At 40.2% G+C, this 16,296-nt stretch overlaps 1 protein-coding gene across 1 annotated transcript; it reads right to left on the minus strand.

Moving 5' to 3' along the window:
• Positions 1 to 4,436: 4,436 nt before the first annotated feature.
• On the minus strand, positions 4,437 to 11,749 carry desma (desmin a). The gene is made up of 10 exons (XM_041056912.1): positions 11,071 to 11,749; positions 8,905 to 8,965; positions 8,533 to 8,628; positions 7,402 to 7,563; positions 7,181 to 7,306; positions 6,864 to 6,974; positions 6,431 to 6,540; positions 6,193 to 6,245; positions 5,454 to 5,545; positions 4,437 to 4,628 (listed from the first exon to the last, which is right to left on the minus strand). Exons 1-10 carry the CDS (start codon positions 11,649 to 11,651, stop codon positions 4,587 to 4,589), a joined length of 1,434 nt encoding a protein of 477 aa, XP_040912846.1. The 5' UTR covers positions 11,652 to 11,749; the 3' UTR covers positions 4,437 to 4,586.
• Between the last annotated feature and the right edge of the window lie 4,547 nt (positions 11,750 to 16,296).

Genomic DNA, 16,296 nt, shown 5'->3' on the forward strand with positions numbered 1-16,296 from the left:
TACCCCGCAAACAATCTACCTTTACAGAATTTGCCAGCTGTTTAAAAACAAAAATGCTGTCAAGGCACAAAGACAATGAGCTGCTTACTGGCCATCCAGGAATTTGATTGTTGACATGACATCAGTTTGAGAGTTTGGAGGGGACGATACATGACAGTGAAAATGTTAAATATAGTGTGTGTGTGTGAGTGGACATATGAGCCCTGTGGCAAGGGATGGCTTGTACCAAATATTGGCCAGGGAGGGGGGGGATTCAATGTAATGTATGTAGAACACGCTCTGTTGTTTTCACTCTTTTTCACCACTATACTAGTCTGGTTAAAATGTGAATCTTGGATGAAGAATTAAATGATCATAAGGAGGAGGTTTAAAATGAAGATAATCTCCTGTAAATGATGAGATATAGTAAAAAGGTGAAAGCATTTGCAAATGGTGCCCTCTAATGTTTACTACTGGACCTTTTTTTTCCTGGACTTACTGTTTCTGTGTGAATATGTTTATGTGTACATGCATTTGCGTGTGATTCGCTTTTAAATTCAAATGTGCTAACATTGCTATTGTTGTACCGAACATCCAGAGAAGTGAGGGAGTTAGATTTGTAAAGGAAGTATTTTCAGTACAGCAGAACTATTTTTTTTTTTTTTATTTGAACCTCTTTGGAATTGAGACACTGTTACTGTTACTCAAGTGAGATTAAGTGTAAAAATACAGAATATCCCAAATTACAAAAATGAATTCCTCAACACAGATGTTTTTTTTCTTAATTTCAATTGGAAACAAATAATGGCCTTTTGAATTTTTTTGTAATTTTTTTAAAGATTTTATTTCTGAGGTTGAGATAAAACAATCCTGCTATACTTAAATACTAAAGTGCTGCTAAATACTGAGGTGTTTCTTAGATTTAGCAGGCTTTGCAGTGCTTTGTGTGATGGACTTGGGACTGGAGGACGAATAATTAACACACTACTGCATGAGAATCCTTTTGTAACTGTTTCCAATGTGTCAGTGTTTCAGTGTGTCACCGTTGTCATGTAAAAAACCTCAGATTTCCAGTTTAGTTTATTGGTCCCCAGGGTGCACAAAGCATGTTTGACACTGACTGAATGAAGTAAAAATGATGTGCTTCACAACTAACAGTATGCAGAGCATCATAATCCGATTGTTTTCAGGGACCACAGTGCATTTCTTCAATAATAAATACATGCATTTATAGTATAACATCAGTGAATCTTTGAAAGGACCAAACTATTCAGTCCCAGTGAATAGGTCCAACTGCTGAGATACACCTTCTCTTCTCTTCTCTTCTCTTCTCTTCTCTTCTCTTCTCTTCTCTTCTCTTCTCTTCTCTTCTCTTCTCTTCTGTCTGTTTACACTGTCCAGGTAAAGGGCTTTGAGAAGGCATTTGAATCATTTCCCTCCTCTTGATGTGTATTATGCTAAGTCACCTCCTGTTCTGTTGTATACTCCAGTAATGTTTTGCAGTAGTGGCTGTTTAGGTGTTAGTTTGGGTTTTGCTTACATTTCAGCCCTATTTTGGTTCTATTTTTGTGGTTTTATCGTAGTGCAGATGTAACATCATCACTGACCTGAAAAGAAAATGTTAATTCTAAACATTGGCCCCTCTCTTGCTTGTAGTCTGGGCACAAAATGAATAATTCTTTCATTCTTCTTCTTTTCATTTTTTTCCCCATTTCTATTATTTTTTTGCTTTTCACTGCTGAATATATGTTGGGGAAACATGTTTATTGTAGATAATGAATTGTAAATAGTTTTTAAATGTACAAAACGGAGTAGACTTGTTTTATATTGTGTTACTACTGTATGTCCAGTTGGTTTCATTTGGCTGGGTGTTTCAACATGTGATGTTGAAAATCAACATACTGAGCCTTGACTCTGATTATCAGCAGTTATCAGTAATTCAATGATTGCGAGGCAGCAATTCATTTTCCAACCACCCTGTTTAAATTTGTATAAATTACCTGGTCATCATCATCATTATTATTATTATTATTATTATTATTATGAGCATGAATTTATATGGACCTAAAATATGATAAACATTGTGATTCTACAATCTAATGGTCGTGTTTTTACTGTTCGCACACAGAGGTGCATTCATGCATGCGTTCAGCACAAATGCCATATATTCAGATGCTCTTACATACACAAGCAGACAAACACACTTTTCACTGCAATCACAGTTCAAAGAAGTAAATAAAGTTTGCTTGGAGTGGTCCGGGATACTTGAACCAGCTAAATACTACAGTAAAATCAGATACTATATTGTGTTTATCCCAGTAGTTAGCCTGGATGTTATATTGGCAGGTATGAGGTAATTGCAGATCTATAGGTGTTGGTGTAAGTAAAAAATAAATTGCAACACAGGAATGCCAAACTTTGGGCTGAGCTAATTCAGGCACAGTTTCACCATCACGTTTGCCCACCACAGAGCACTGACATGTTGAACTTTTCACTTGTAAAATATTCCACTTAGTGTGTATTTTGGTCACACTTCAGTGGGACACATTGACACATGTAAAAAAAAACAAACATCATTGATATATCCTTATCACAACTTATCACACAATACTGATGCCAGTATCTGCCTGAGTCTCAATATTCTGCTTTCCTCTCTTCATTTGCCCTTGCTCTGCAGCTCTGTTCATCTCCATGATGTTTGCAGTGATGTCCTCTGACTTACAGGTTTCAAGCTACATTTGCATTGCAGCTTGATAACAAACAACAGTGCAGCAGTTATGTAACTACAAGTGGTACACCTTGTTGTAAAGTGTCTGTCAACTATAAATGTAATCAGAGGTGCTTTCAGGAGAAGCGTTTTCTACAAATTGCTTTTTTTTTTTTTAATAAATAAATAAAAAGCTTTAAGCAGCACAAAAAGTGAGCCAGAGTGAATGCCGTCAATATGTACTTTCACCAGCAGTTAGAGGAAGGGTCAGTGAGGGAAAAATGGCTTCATTCAAAGGAAATGGAACAGAGGAACATGCTGCTCTTTTTCATTGACCCATAATGACTAGGAAGCTATTGCCGTTGACAGCAGTGCAAAGAAACAGTGATAGAGACAGAAAGTTCTGACCCCCACGGCTCCACTAATTACTGGAATAGCAGTGAAATTACTTTCTTTCACTTTCTCACTTTCTGTGCTTCTTTCTCAGTTGTGTCTTATTATCTCTTGTCAAATCTTCCTCTTGTTTCTTTTCCTGTGTGTCTCTGAATGACCTTTTCATTACATCTGTTCCCTCTGTTTTTCTCATATTCTCTCTTTGCCACCCTCTCGGTCTAGTTCTCTTTCTTGCATACTCATTTATTGCTCTGAATCTTTCTTTTCTCATTCCTCCTCCACCTCAACTTTTTTTTTTTTTTTTATCTCCACTGACATTTTCAGTCCAGTGGCTTCATAAACAAACTGCACAGAATGTAATTCTTTATTGCTGTGCTAATCTGCTTTCTGCTGGAAACAAAGCCCGACTGGGACCTGCTCATTAACAAGCCATTGTTCACTTTTCCCTGCACCAACACCAGTCGCGTTACTGATTTCAACAGAACTACAACTCCTATTTTCTTTATGAAAGCGAATTAAATGTTGACAGAAGAGTGTTACGCTTGGTCGGGAAAGCTAATATCATCTTAGAAACCTAATACGGTCCACATCAGATGATGAATGCAGAGGGTGGAAACAGTTCATAAGGGAACCAACGAAAAGTCATGTATGCTCTCTGGGCTATGTACAGACACATAAATCAAAGACGTTACAAAGTCTGAACAAACTGTATGACTCTCAAGTGACAAATGGTGATAACAAATGTCTTTATTTGAGATTTTTTTTTTGTCACAGTGATGCCACACCATACCATGGTTACCCATACAAATACAATCAAACACCCAGCACATGCTATTGAGCTCAAACTTAAAACATGACTGAGTTCCCTTTTTCATTAGATGTTTCTGATGTATTTCAAACCTCAGACCAACATCTCACTTTCCTTAAATCAGTTACACAAATAAAAGCCTTCCTTGATCAAGTCATACACTTTGCACAGAAAGACTTGGAATTTGTGCAGTGAAAATTACTGTTACAATATTACCTTTGACCATGGTGTCTCAAGGCCCCTGATGTGTCTTGCACCTCGTAAACATCCCTATAGATACTGAGCCAACACGGCTACACAAAAGATTTGTTTTTAATTTAAACTACACTCTTGCCTTTGAATTATTTTTTGCAGACAAGATATGATGAATTTGGGTGTTTTTGAGAGATGAAAAGTTACATGAATAAAGTATAAATTCGTGGAATGCCCTTTATTTAAAACCAGGCTAAAGGCAGTGCATTGTCCCTCCATAGTGCCTGAATCCCATTTATTATGTGTGGAGCACATTATGTTCACTGGTTGCATTCACTTAAATAATTCTGTGCTTCCATTTAATTTGGCTGAAATGCTCAGCGTTCTGTATCTAAAAATGAGCTCAACTTATTAATCATCATAGTAGTGGTAGGAAAATGTTAATTTTTTTTTTTTGTTGTTGTATTTTTATTAATTTATAGTGTTTCTAACTTTGTCTCTTCTTGTTTACATGATGTCTTGCTGGTGCTGTGTGGATTCGCTGACCACCTGGGGAGGACAAAAAGAGAAAGTGTAAATTGTAACAAAAGAAGTAAACAACATTCACTACCTGTGCTAAGGTCTGCAGAGTGTTGCAGATGACACGTGAGCATATTCTCTATCATCAGTGAACAGGTTGATAGTGATGCTGTTGATGTTCACCTCTTAAGTGCAGGTATTTTTTGGAGTGAAGTGTCATGCAGAGGGCAACAAAAGCCACTGACAGTGAAGCTGTATATTCATGGATGCCAGTGTGGAGTGTTGCTGCATACATAACACTGTCTATACGGGGTTGATGCAAACTACAAGATTTCAGGCGTTCAGTTAGAGACTGGAAATGTTGCTGCAGTTAAGATTTCAGCTTCAGGAAACTGTTACCTTTCTGTTTCCATGCTGTCAAATGCACTTGTGAACTTAAACCCATTTTAGATGGAAATGCAAAGGTGGAGAATAAATCAAACTTAGCTGAGACATTTTCTTTTTAAATCTGGTAGTTTGCTGAAACCCATAGTGAACAGATGTTTAAAAGTAGGTGGGACACTGGAACCGGACTTACACACTGGGCACTAGCGCCCTGGCTCATAGAATACTTCATCTGGATAAAAATATACAGTAAAAAAAAAAAAATCAAAACAACTCATCCAGGTAATTATTAATGTTATCTCTTAATAGCTAAAGTATTGTGGTATCACAGTTCCACTGAATTATATACTGTAAGGATGTGTGTATGTTTTATGTGAGTCTGGGATGCCCGTGTACGGACTTCTTCACATGTAAAGTACATGCTGAACAACATACTATGTTGTAATTATGTGTGTGTGTGTGTGTACAAACCTCCCCATCTCGGGTCTCGATGGTCTTGATGAGAACAGTCTTCTTGGAGTGAACTTCTGATGAACGTTGATGCTGGGACTCAGGACTGGTCTCTGTAAGAAAACATTCATTCAGCTCCTACGCTATTTCATAGACTCACACATTAAACTTTGCTACGGTTCCAGAAAGTCTGGAGACACTGATGTTAGTGTAATAATATTGCAGTGGCACTGAACAACAAGATGAAAGGCATTACACATTAAGGTGGGCAGTCATCAAATAGTCTGTGGAACTACTATGACTGCCACTTTAAAGTGTGATATTCAAACTAGTCAAAGTCAGTGGTACTAATGAATCACTACTGTTACCTATTACATCATCTGTAATTCCTGCTCATTGTTTTTTTATTCAAGCAAAGTGGCGCAAGGGGAGGTATGGGCAGAGATTAATTGCACTTTTCAACTCTTAATACATCAAAGGAAAAGACTACATCGTGAGTCGATTGATGTGCATCTTTGTGATGATTGCCTCTGTGAATCAACAAGGCACACAGGTTTTTGACGTGTGATATATCACCACACAGTGGTCAGAATGTGACACTGCAGATGTGCAACATGTAAAACCCTCAAAATAGCACCTACCATATAAAGTCACAAGCTATAATTAGTCTTTTTTATGCCCTCATTGACTCATCTGGAATGTAAGATGGATTTTATGGGTATTTATGCACAAAGGGAAGAATGTGTAGCGTTTTTCCTACCTCTGAATCCGATGGAGGAATAAGCAGACTGGACAGGCACAGTGGTAGTGATCCTGTTAAAAGGATGAGCACATGATGCAGCATTATAAGTCAGTAATGATGGGTAAGTCTATACACAGCTTGATACAAAGGAGAACAGTGAGACTGTCCTACACATAGCTTTAGGACAGACACTTTGGGACTAATACTGTCTGACTTTGTCCACATTCCAATGTGAATAGCACACACACACACACACCTGCTCTCCTCTCCCTCCAGCAGCTTGCGGTAGGTGGCAATTTCAATATCGAGGGCCATCTTCACATTGAGGAGGTCCTGATACTCTCTCAGGTGGCGGGCCATGTCATCCTTTAAATCAGTACATAAAAAACTCAAATACACTTCTCACCAAATAACAAATTAAATAGAAAAACATGAATAGACCTGTTTTATTTATGTAATAGCTGTAAAATCCCAAACACAGACAGTGAGCCCATTGGAGGTTTCAGCTGCACTCAAGTTTCTATCAATTCATTTTCATACTCAGTGATAGAGTGGCTAAATCTATTATCTGTAGTTAGAGATCCTCAGCAGAGTGAGCAATATCCTGAATTCTCTATCAGTTTCATACTGCTTGATATAATCTAGATAATTCATGGAGGAGTTAGTGTAAAACTCTCTATGCTAATTACCTTCATCTTAGCAATGTCTTCCTCCAACCGTGCGATGGTATCTTGGTAACCAGAAGCCTCGCGGCCCATGCGATCCTCCATATCTCTCATCTGGCGCAGCAGAGACTCGTTCTACAAGTGAACAGAGACACAAAGTTAGGAGTGGGGCAGAGAGAAGAGAGAGACAGAGAGAAAAGGGGAAAGGGAAAGGGAGGTGTGTGCTGACAGAAAGTATTATTAAGAAGGAAACACAACAATGGAATGACCAGAAAGAGAAAATAAACTAAAGTGATTAAAATTTTTGGAATAAAGTGTGAGAAGTTGGAGCCAATACTTACGGTGCCTTTGAGCGAGTCGATCTCGCAGGTGTAGGACTGGATCTGGTGTCTGTACTCCATGCTCTCCTGTTTGGCCTGACGCAGTGCATCATTGTTCTTGTTCACAGCCTGGTTCAGATCAGACACCTGAGGAGAGAGGGGGTGAAGTTTTAGCAGCTTAGCAGCTAAGAGAGAGAGACTGCCTGTCTGTGTGTGTGAATGTGTGTGCGCTTCCATCATACCTTAGACTTGTACCATTCCTCAGCCTCTGCAATGTTCTTGGCGGCGATGGCCTCGTACTGCATGCGGATGTCCCTCAGAGCAGCAGTCAGGTCGGGTTTGGACATGTCCATCTGGATCTGGACCTGAGTGTCCTGCATCTGGCTCTGCAGCTCACGGATCTCCTGCAAGGTGACAAGAGAACAAAGAAAATCACTTTAAACAAGAAAAAAAAAGATGACAGGAAGGTTAAAAAGAAGAAAGGAATGAATTTGTGTGGATTTAAAGATAAAGAGAAAGACAGCAAAGTTCTCATTTAAACCTTGTCCCTCTCACAATCACACTTTATAACTAACTTAACACTGGAACTCAAACAAGGGAAGGCTTGAAACATTAATTAAGAAAGTCAGCATGGCTCATTGTGCTTTGATGACATTTACATGGAAATAAGAGAAAATATAAAATGTCAAACCATTAATTTGCCCAGTGGTGTACTGATCCAACATTATTAAAACATTATTACAAATCCAGAATAGCACAGGGCTGATTTTGGCATTGTAAAATTAGTTTCAAATTGGTAAGCTTTGGGCCCACTCAGCTGTCTCCTGGTATAACCAAAGGATATAAATAGCTTTGCATCTGTTCACACACACACACACACACCCAGACACAACAGCTGACGTGCTCTCTTTAACCTATCATCAGTTCAGCATTTTGTACAGGTCAAAGTTGAGGCAGGGAAGACAAAATGACAAGTGTGCCAACATGTGTGTGTGTGACTGTCCTTTGATGTCTGCAAGTGAATGTGCACAAATGCATCTGTCGCACTTATTGCTTTTGCTCTGAATAAGAACTCGATGTACGATTTGTTACATTTTTGTTGAGGGAGATCAGAGAGAAAGAGAGAGTGAGAATGTGTAAATGTGTATAATAAATAGGTTTTAACATCAGCGGGTGTGTGTAAGTGTGAAATATTTGATCCCTTGAAGAGCTGCGTGCCTACAGAGGCTCAGATCTGATATTACAGTATGTCTTCACACAGAACGGTTACATGATACAGCACACACCACCCTACTGACACACATAATATATAGACAGTATGCTGTAGGTGTGGTGGCCTCATTGAGGTCAGCCTGACTAAAAGATCAACAAACCTCTTCATGGATCTTCTTGAGGAAGGCAATCTCCTCTTGCAAGCTCTCAATGCGTCTCTCCAGGTCCAGCCTGGCCAGCGTGGCATTGTCAACATCCTGGATACAAACATGAAAACACAAATAATTTATGGCGACAACCGACAGAAGAGGTAGGAAAAAAAGGGGGCAGTGAGAACATCAAATTGAGAAGAAAGAGAGGAAAAAAGTAGCTGATGAGAGATAAAATGGAAAGTTGTGCTCGCCTAAGAATGAGGGCAACCAAAAGAAAATGAGATCTGAAGGAAAATTTTACATTTTACTTCGAGCTTTAAGGAGAAAATGACTAAAGATTTAGGTAAGCAGGAGTAATTTTTATGGAAATAGAAGACATACGGCTCTGAAAGCAGACAGGTTGTTCTCAGCCTCTTCCTTCTGGTGAATCTCCTCCTGCAGTCTGGAGAGAGCGAGAGCAGCAAAGAGGAAAACAGCAAAAAGAAACAGGAAAGTTGGAGCATAAGTGAATACAAACACAACAACTGTGTTTTAGAGAATGGCTTCTTCCCCATGGACCAATTATTAGACAGATAAACCACCTCCCTTCCCTCTAGCCTTCTGCTCTTTGCTCTTTTTGGCTGCCAGTAAATTTATAATAATAGAACCGAGTAGACAATGACACATCACAATGACAACAAGGTTTTCATTTTTATTTTTTTTTACATACATAGACACACACTAACACATACTTCAGCGCACTTGCTCTTTGAGTCCTCAAGCTGTGGTGCAGCTGCTCTCACACTGTCAGAGTCAGAAGGGTAACAGTGTGAAAGGTATAGAGGTCTGCCCTTGGCTAGTACTGTTTCCAGAATTAGCATCTCCCTATGCACCCTGAACAACTGGGATCTGTAGAAAACTGTAGAAAACACAAACTGCAAAGGCATCTCTGGCTTAGGAGTCACCGGTTGGTTATTTCTGGTCATTCTAAGGTTTGTCAAATGTTAATTTAAACAGCTTTGCAGGTTTGTATGATGCAGTATTCAGGAAAATGTTCCATGAACACACATTAGCATGCTATTAACAGTTGTGAGTCTGGTGACATAGTGATTCACTTAACATACACTTTCGTCCTTGCAGCATCTTGTTTTGGTTGCTGTTGTGCATGTAGCAAATGTGGTTCAGGAAAAAAAAAAAAATTGGTCAAATAATTTTGTTTTTATAGTATAGAATTTAGCCGCAGGTGCTGTCTTTAAACTCTGCTGTCATCCTCAGCCTGTGTGTGTGCGTGTCTATGTGTGTCTGCATGTGTGCATTGTAACTGTTGGCAGGCAGGAGGTCTCTGTGAGTATTTTGATCTCAGTGGGAGCAGCAGGTGCTTTGGCAAGCCTCACTCAATGCCGCAGGTAATACTGCAATTTGAAAAGGGCTGTTGAAGAGAAAGTGAGTGCTTGTGCATGTGCTGTGCTCTGCGTGTGTGTGTGTGTGCGTGCGCACTTCTATACACACTTAAATTTAAGTGATGTTGCTTGCTGTTGCAGTGACAGAAATTCTAAATTCACAGAGCTGACCTAGTAGCTACAAATAGACAGTTCCGAGATAGACCCACATCATAGCTCCCTTGCTCTCTCTCTCTCTCTCTCTCTCTCTCTCTCTCTCTCTCTCTATGTCTCACACAGACATGCACACACACACATACACACAAGCTGTGTGTATTTGATGGTATTTTTAAAAATTTTGTTCACTTTTTAAGTCTTTCTCTCTTTGTAAAAACACACACTACACGGGCTGTGTGCATTCATCTATTTGCTTTCATCTGTCTCTCTTCTCAACTTTATTCCTATGAGTCTGCAAGTCTCACTCTTTTTTTGCTGCCATGTCTCTTGCGAATAAATTATAAAACACCTTTGTGAAGAGTTGGTGGACCATAACACTCATTAAAGTGAGCCTATCCTCAAATCCCTCCTTTGTTACTTTGCTTCCTTTTCCTCCAAAAGAGAAGCGACACCTTTGGAAATCAGTGAGTTGTCATGGAAGCCACATGCCGGTGTTTTTAACTCTGACTGTCCTCTGCTTTCCACAACTTCTCATTTTCTCATTCTGCAGAACCCAGCTTATATGTGTCAAAAACGCAGAACATGAAGAGTTATACCTGTCCATGCTTCTAAAAACTATTCAAATGAAACAAGGGAGCATCACTCCTAAGTTGAACTTCTCAGAACTCACAGATATGTTAGTAGGAGGGAGAGAAATAGCTTCACTTTAAAGATTCACAGGCCAAAAAGATTGCGAACTTCTGATGTAGGCAGATTATAGAACTACCATGTATCAGAGATTATCTGATCTGAATTATATACTCTCTATTTATCTTTCTGTGAGAGTTAACATCAGGCTTGTGCTCACTCCTGCCAAAGTGCATCCCTTTTCTAGAATCTCTTAAGATCATAAGATGTAAGTGTCACATACATACATATATATTTATACAAATCCGGAGGCATTACACACCCTAATTTATTCTACCCTTTCCTGTCATTCATCCACAATACAGTTCAATCCATCCCATGTTACCTCAGCTTAAGTTTCTGCAGGTCATCAGCCAGGTTGTCTCTCTCCACCTCCACTCGGGCACGCTGGTTGGAGAGGGCCTCTATCTGCCTCCTCAGCTCCCTCATTTCTTCCTCATACATCTCAGCCACGCGCCCGGGCCCCTCGCGACCCCTCAGCTTCTCAATCTCCACCGTCAGCGCTGCATTCTGCTGCTCCAGGAAACGCACCTTCTCGATGTAGCTGGCAAAGCGGTCATTGAGGTGCTGAAGCTCGGCCTTCTCATTGGTCCTTGTGTTGAGGAAGTCCTGGTTCATGGCATCAGCCAGGTTGAAGTCGAGTTTCTCGCCGGCATAGGTGCGCACGGCTGTAGAGGAGCCGAACCCAGCTCCTCCAGCACCAGAGGACACCCTGAAGCTGGAATAGGAGGGAATGCCAGAGCTCTTGACCTCATATACTCTGGAAGACATGTGGCTTGAAGAGGAGCTGCGGCCTCCTCCTAGAGAGGAGAAGAGGGAAGACATTGGGGATGAACCGACACCAGAGCCGAAGGTGCGGCGGTACGAGGAGGCACTCTGGGCTGAGGAGGAGTAGGACTTGCTCATGGCTGGATGACTGTTCGATTGGCTTTGTGGTTTTGATGGAGCCGCTTGAGGTGCTGAGACCCAACTGTCCCACTGGGCAACTGGGAGAGATACTAAGTGAAGAAATGCCAGGCACAGAGCGCAGCTATTTGTAGATCTACCACACCCACACCCACTCCTGCCCCAAGCCCCTCCTCTCTGTCCTCCATCTGTCTCCATTCACCCACGTCTGAAATCCCACTACCCTCCTTCTCCACCGCCCACCACAACCCCATTTTCCTTTTACTGATCACTTTGTCAGCATTTTAAATCAAAGCCTAAAACTGAGAAAAGATCACATTGGACCAACTCTGGAACGTTTCCTCATGTGCTAAGGTGTTGCCAATGAAGGTTTTTCTATTAGTACTACAGGTTACTTTTATATAATCATCAAATTAGCATTAATGGTGCTTTTTAGAGACCATGTGGGCACTTGAACACAGAGGAAGTAACTGTTACGTCATATGGCTGCTTCAAAGTACAACTTTAGTCTTATTTTTGGTCATTCTGGCTTTATTTTGCCTCTGAAATCCACAGCTTAAGAAGTTAATTTAATCTCTTTTTGTTGACTTGACAAATGAAATTTGAATTCAGTTTTATCAGCAATGTTTAGTATAAGTGATTGCCATGTGAAAACCAAGAGTTGGCTCCATTTGATTTTCAGGAAAAGTCATATTACTTAGATGGCATTTTTGTAATCAGTTTATTTCAGTCTCTCGACAGGTCATCCATTATTCCCCAAACCTCTCCTCTACATCTCCTCCCCCTCTCCAGCCACTCATTTTTTCTCCAGCCCCACATATGCTGTCATTCCTCCCCTGCCCCTCACTCCTGTTGCCTGCCCTCGATTCAGCTGTTGAAGGGGTCTGGTTTCAACTGCTGGGAAGGATGGTGTGTGTGTGTGTGTGTGTTCTTGGATGGATGCATGATTGAGTGAGTGAGCAAGTCAGTCAGTCAGTCTCAGTCTCAGCATTTGTGAGCAGGAACTCTAATGTGGGAAGTTGTTGTCGAGACAGTATAGGCTTGTTTCATAAACACCATCTGTATGGAGGGAGAACTGGATCAGAGCCTATTTTACCTCACCATAAGTAATCTTAAAATAGCTTTGCATGTTTGAAATAGCCATGGCATGTTTACTGTAATTCAGCTAAAGGAACTGGCTTATAAAAGCACACAGGTCTTTCTGCTCAGGTTTACTCTCTCAGCTTTACTGTCATTTTCAAAAACATGAAATGTAATTAATTTGATCATTTCCAAGCACATAACGTGGATGTTTAGCAATTTTCTTATGCTGCACATCAGAATTTATTTATACAATGTTTGATTTACTGCTTGGCCAGTAGCTATAGAGTTACAGGAGAGTTATGTATTTACCCTTGGTTACATAAGCAGCAATACACTTTGACTGATAGAGCTGCTGCCAGGAAGGTCACGCGCTGCATTTTTTTTAATAAGGGCTATCCACTGCACTTACTCACACCATGAGTGAGTGTACAAATGTCAGTGCATCAGCCATGTAAACCATCTGGTTAAATGTACGATTTGAACATTTTGTAATAGTGTATATGAATTAGCAGTCTGTGTGTATATTCATCTAGCTTCTGTTCATATGGAGACTGAATTAATATCATGCTATCACAATATAAAGTTGTTATGGCTAGCGTGTTTCAGCTGCACATGCAGCACCCATGCAGCAACATTTGCTGCTGGAAACAGGGTTAGGCAGCTCAGACTCAGACCTAGCAACAGGAAATGTGTGACTGCAACACCAAAAACTTAACATAAGGTTACCTAAAATAAGGGCTCCATATAGTAGCAGAGTCGGTGGATTATTATTTGATTACTTTTGATAACATTACATTTGATTCCATGTTAATTGTAAAAAAAAAAAAAAAAAATGGTTAGACTTAAAGTTAGACAAAGGGTTTGGGTTAAGCAGCCAGTGAGCCTTAGTAGTTTCATACTACAAATTTGTGTGTGTTTTTCCATGTGTGCGTGAGCATGAACGAATGCTGTTATATATATCTATAACAGACGGACATGTCAGACATCCAGGGTTACAACTGAAAGCAAACCCAGACTCGTGAGGCATCTCTACCCTGCCCTGTGTCATTGGACCTACTTTATGTGAATGTGTTGGTGGTAATGATGATGACTGTAGATCTGTAAGGTGCTAAATTCTGATCTGACAGCTGAATAGAGCCATAAGATTTCCCTGACTTCCTACACAAGTTATACAATTATACACAGGTGTTTTCAGTTACTTGGGCTGATCACACCTCTAGTCAGGTTAAAGCTGGATGGAGCTTTGCTGGTGATGTCGCAAAACACTACGGACCAATAAGAATGGAAATAGGGTAAGTTGTCCCACTCTAACAGGTGCAACAAAACGAAGAGGAGGATGTCAGCTGAGCCTAGTTTGTACATGCCCACACAGTCCTGAAAAGAGGTCTAATTAGGCAACAGCTGAAACACCTGTATGGATGGACCATGGGTATGTAGAGGCTCACACAGGCACATGCCACATGAACATCAATCCCCGGACCTATTACACAAAATGGGAAACATTGTGTTAGCATACTGCATATGTGTGACCGTCCATGTGTGTATGTGTTGGAGTTGCAGGGGTCTTTGTGTGTGGTCATACGTGTATTTGCGTGTCAAAGAGCAGTGGGTGTGTCAGCTGCTGCCGGTGTCAGCTTTATTTTTAGCTTTTCCGTTTGAACTCTGTTGTCCAGTCACTTTCCCAGAGGATCATTGGACTGAAGACAGAGTCTGACACCCCCACTAAAAATAAGGATAATGTTTAAATAGTTTAAAAATTGTTTCCTGAAAGATAAAACTAGAAAAACATGACACTATATAATGTTTAAATCAAGTTTTCAACCTGATATATGTGCTGTAAAAAACAAAATTAATTTTCAGTTTTCACTTATTTTTTAATTGTTTTCACACATGTAAACAGATATAAGTACATAATAATAATAGCACCTGCCTGTCCTATATATCTCTGGAAATTAACCTTACTAACTCAGTGTTCACATATAATTGATTTATCATCAGTCAGATAGATATCATCAGGCCTCCTTCCAGAACCACTTTGTTTGTTCTAACGCCAAAGGCTCATGTCATCAGGGAAAGATCCCGGAGTAGACTTGCACAGGAATACTTTTCATAAGACAGTTCCACCACATTCTAATGTTGGCACAAGTAAACATGGGTCCTGTGGTTTGTTATCTTACCACTGCTCATATCTGGAAAAAACTGCGACGCTGCCACTCCACTGACTGTGACTTCACTTTTTTCACTTCAGGGTTCGGGTATGAGTTTTAGGGTCACATCCTCAAACTGCTGCTCCGTACAAATTCCCATCCCACTGCACTCATGTACCAGGAATGATGAAAGGGCTTTTTGCTGTTATAAATCATCTAAAATGACACGTTATGAGCATCGTGTGACTTGACTGTGCTATCTGCTGATATGACTGGAGCGGTCATCCTGGAGTTTCCCAGCTGAAGAACACATCATCAGCGCAGGACAGAAAATGAGCTACCTACAGGTTGCCTAACAACCCCAGACACACAAGCAATACCTGACCCATAGCCTAGAAAAAAAAAAAAAAACTCTTAAATTAGCAGCCAGATTCCAGTCACGGCTGGGAAAACAGTAATTAGATAGACACAGACACATGCATGAACGAAGTCTGAGAATATCGAGAGTACATAGCAGCCAAACCCTACTCAGCCATGTCACGATTATATTTTAAGGATAGGATGCAATACTGCAATTTAAAAATATCAGCAGTAATTTCCTCAGGTTTGTATTTGAAAAAAGCTGATTAACCAAATTAGTTTATACACTATAGATTTCTATGTGTTGGTCCTGATTCTTAAAACTATGACAAAATGAGTCAGAGAACGGTTTCACACATTAATTTGGTTTCATTTAAAGACCACTCCTCATTGATCACTGCCATTCATTCTGCATGGGTCTAGACTGAAAATAGATTTCAGAGATCAGAGATCAGATTTTCTTTCCAACGTTATCAGTGGCAAACATTAAATTTTGAATTACTTTACATGTATACGATGTCAAAAATGTAAAAAAAAAAATCTGTTCTATAATCTTCACTCACTACCACGTTGTACGGGTTGGGTAGTCGGAGTAGGGTGGGGGCCTCTGGCCTGTGGAATGCTGGGGCAGTCAGAAGCCAAGCAGTGTGGATGACACGATGGGAAAGTGGCATGATGGGACATTGTGTGACAACACCTTTTATTTAACCACTGAACATGAGAAACCAACACAGACAATCTGTGTGTTTTCATTGTACAGATACCTCTATATGTATTTGTGTTAGGGTAAATAAACAGTAAGTGATACAGTCAGACTTAGGGCACATTAAATCTGCAGAATGTGATAAGAGCAGGCGTATAATAACAACAGCGAGTGAAAGCAAAGTGAAAGATGGTGAAAATCCTATAGTGTTTTAAATATGACTTAAATGGTGTCTATAGGTGAGGGGCGTTCAGCTGGTTTCATCCTTCATAAACACTGAATGTACGTTGCCCGGCAACTGACCAAACAGTCGTACACACATACCAATGAGCTGAGTTGCTGCACAAGAGTG

Source organism: Toxotes jaculatrix, chromosome 15 (genome assembly GCF_017976425.1).
Source record: "Toxotes jaculatrix isolate fToxJac2 chromosome 15, fToxJac2.pri, whole genome shotgun sequence".
Lineage (NCBI taxonomy): Eukaryota > Metazoa > Chordata > Actinopteri > Toxotidae > Toxotes > Toxotes jaculatrix.

Bases quoted from the DNA above. Each gene is read 5' to 3' on its own strand.
- desma (XM_041056912.1), bottom strand. From the start codon at position 11,651: ATGAGCAAGTCCTACTCCTCCTCAGCCCAGAGTGCCTCCTCGTACCGC. The intron at 7,307-7,401 runs GTATGATGGAAG...CTCTCTCCTCAG, and splicing joins AGGAATGGTACAAGTCTAAG to GTGTCTGATCTGAACCAGGC. The intron at 5,546-6,192 runs GTAGGAAAAACG...GTTTTCTTACAG, and splicing joins TTCCTCCATCGGATTCAGAG to AGACCAGTCCTGAGTCCCAG.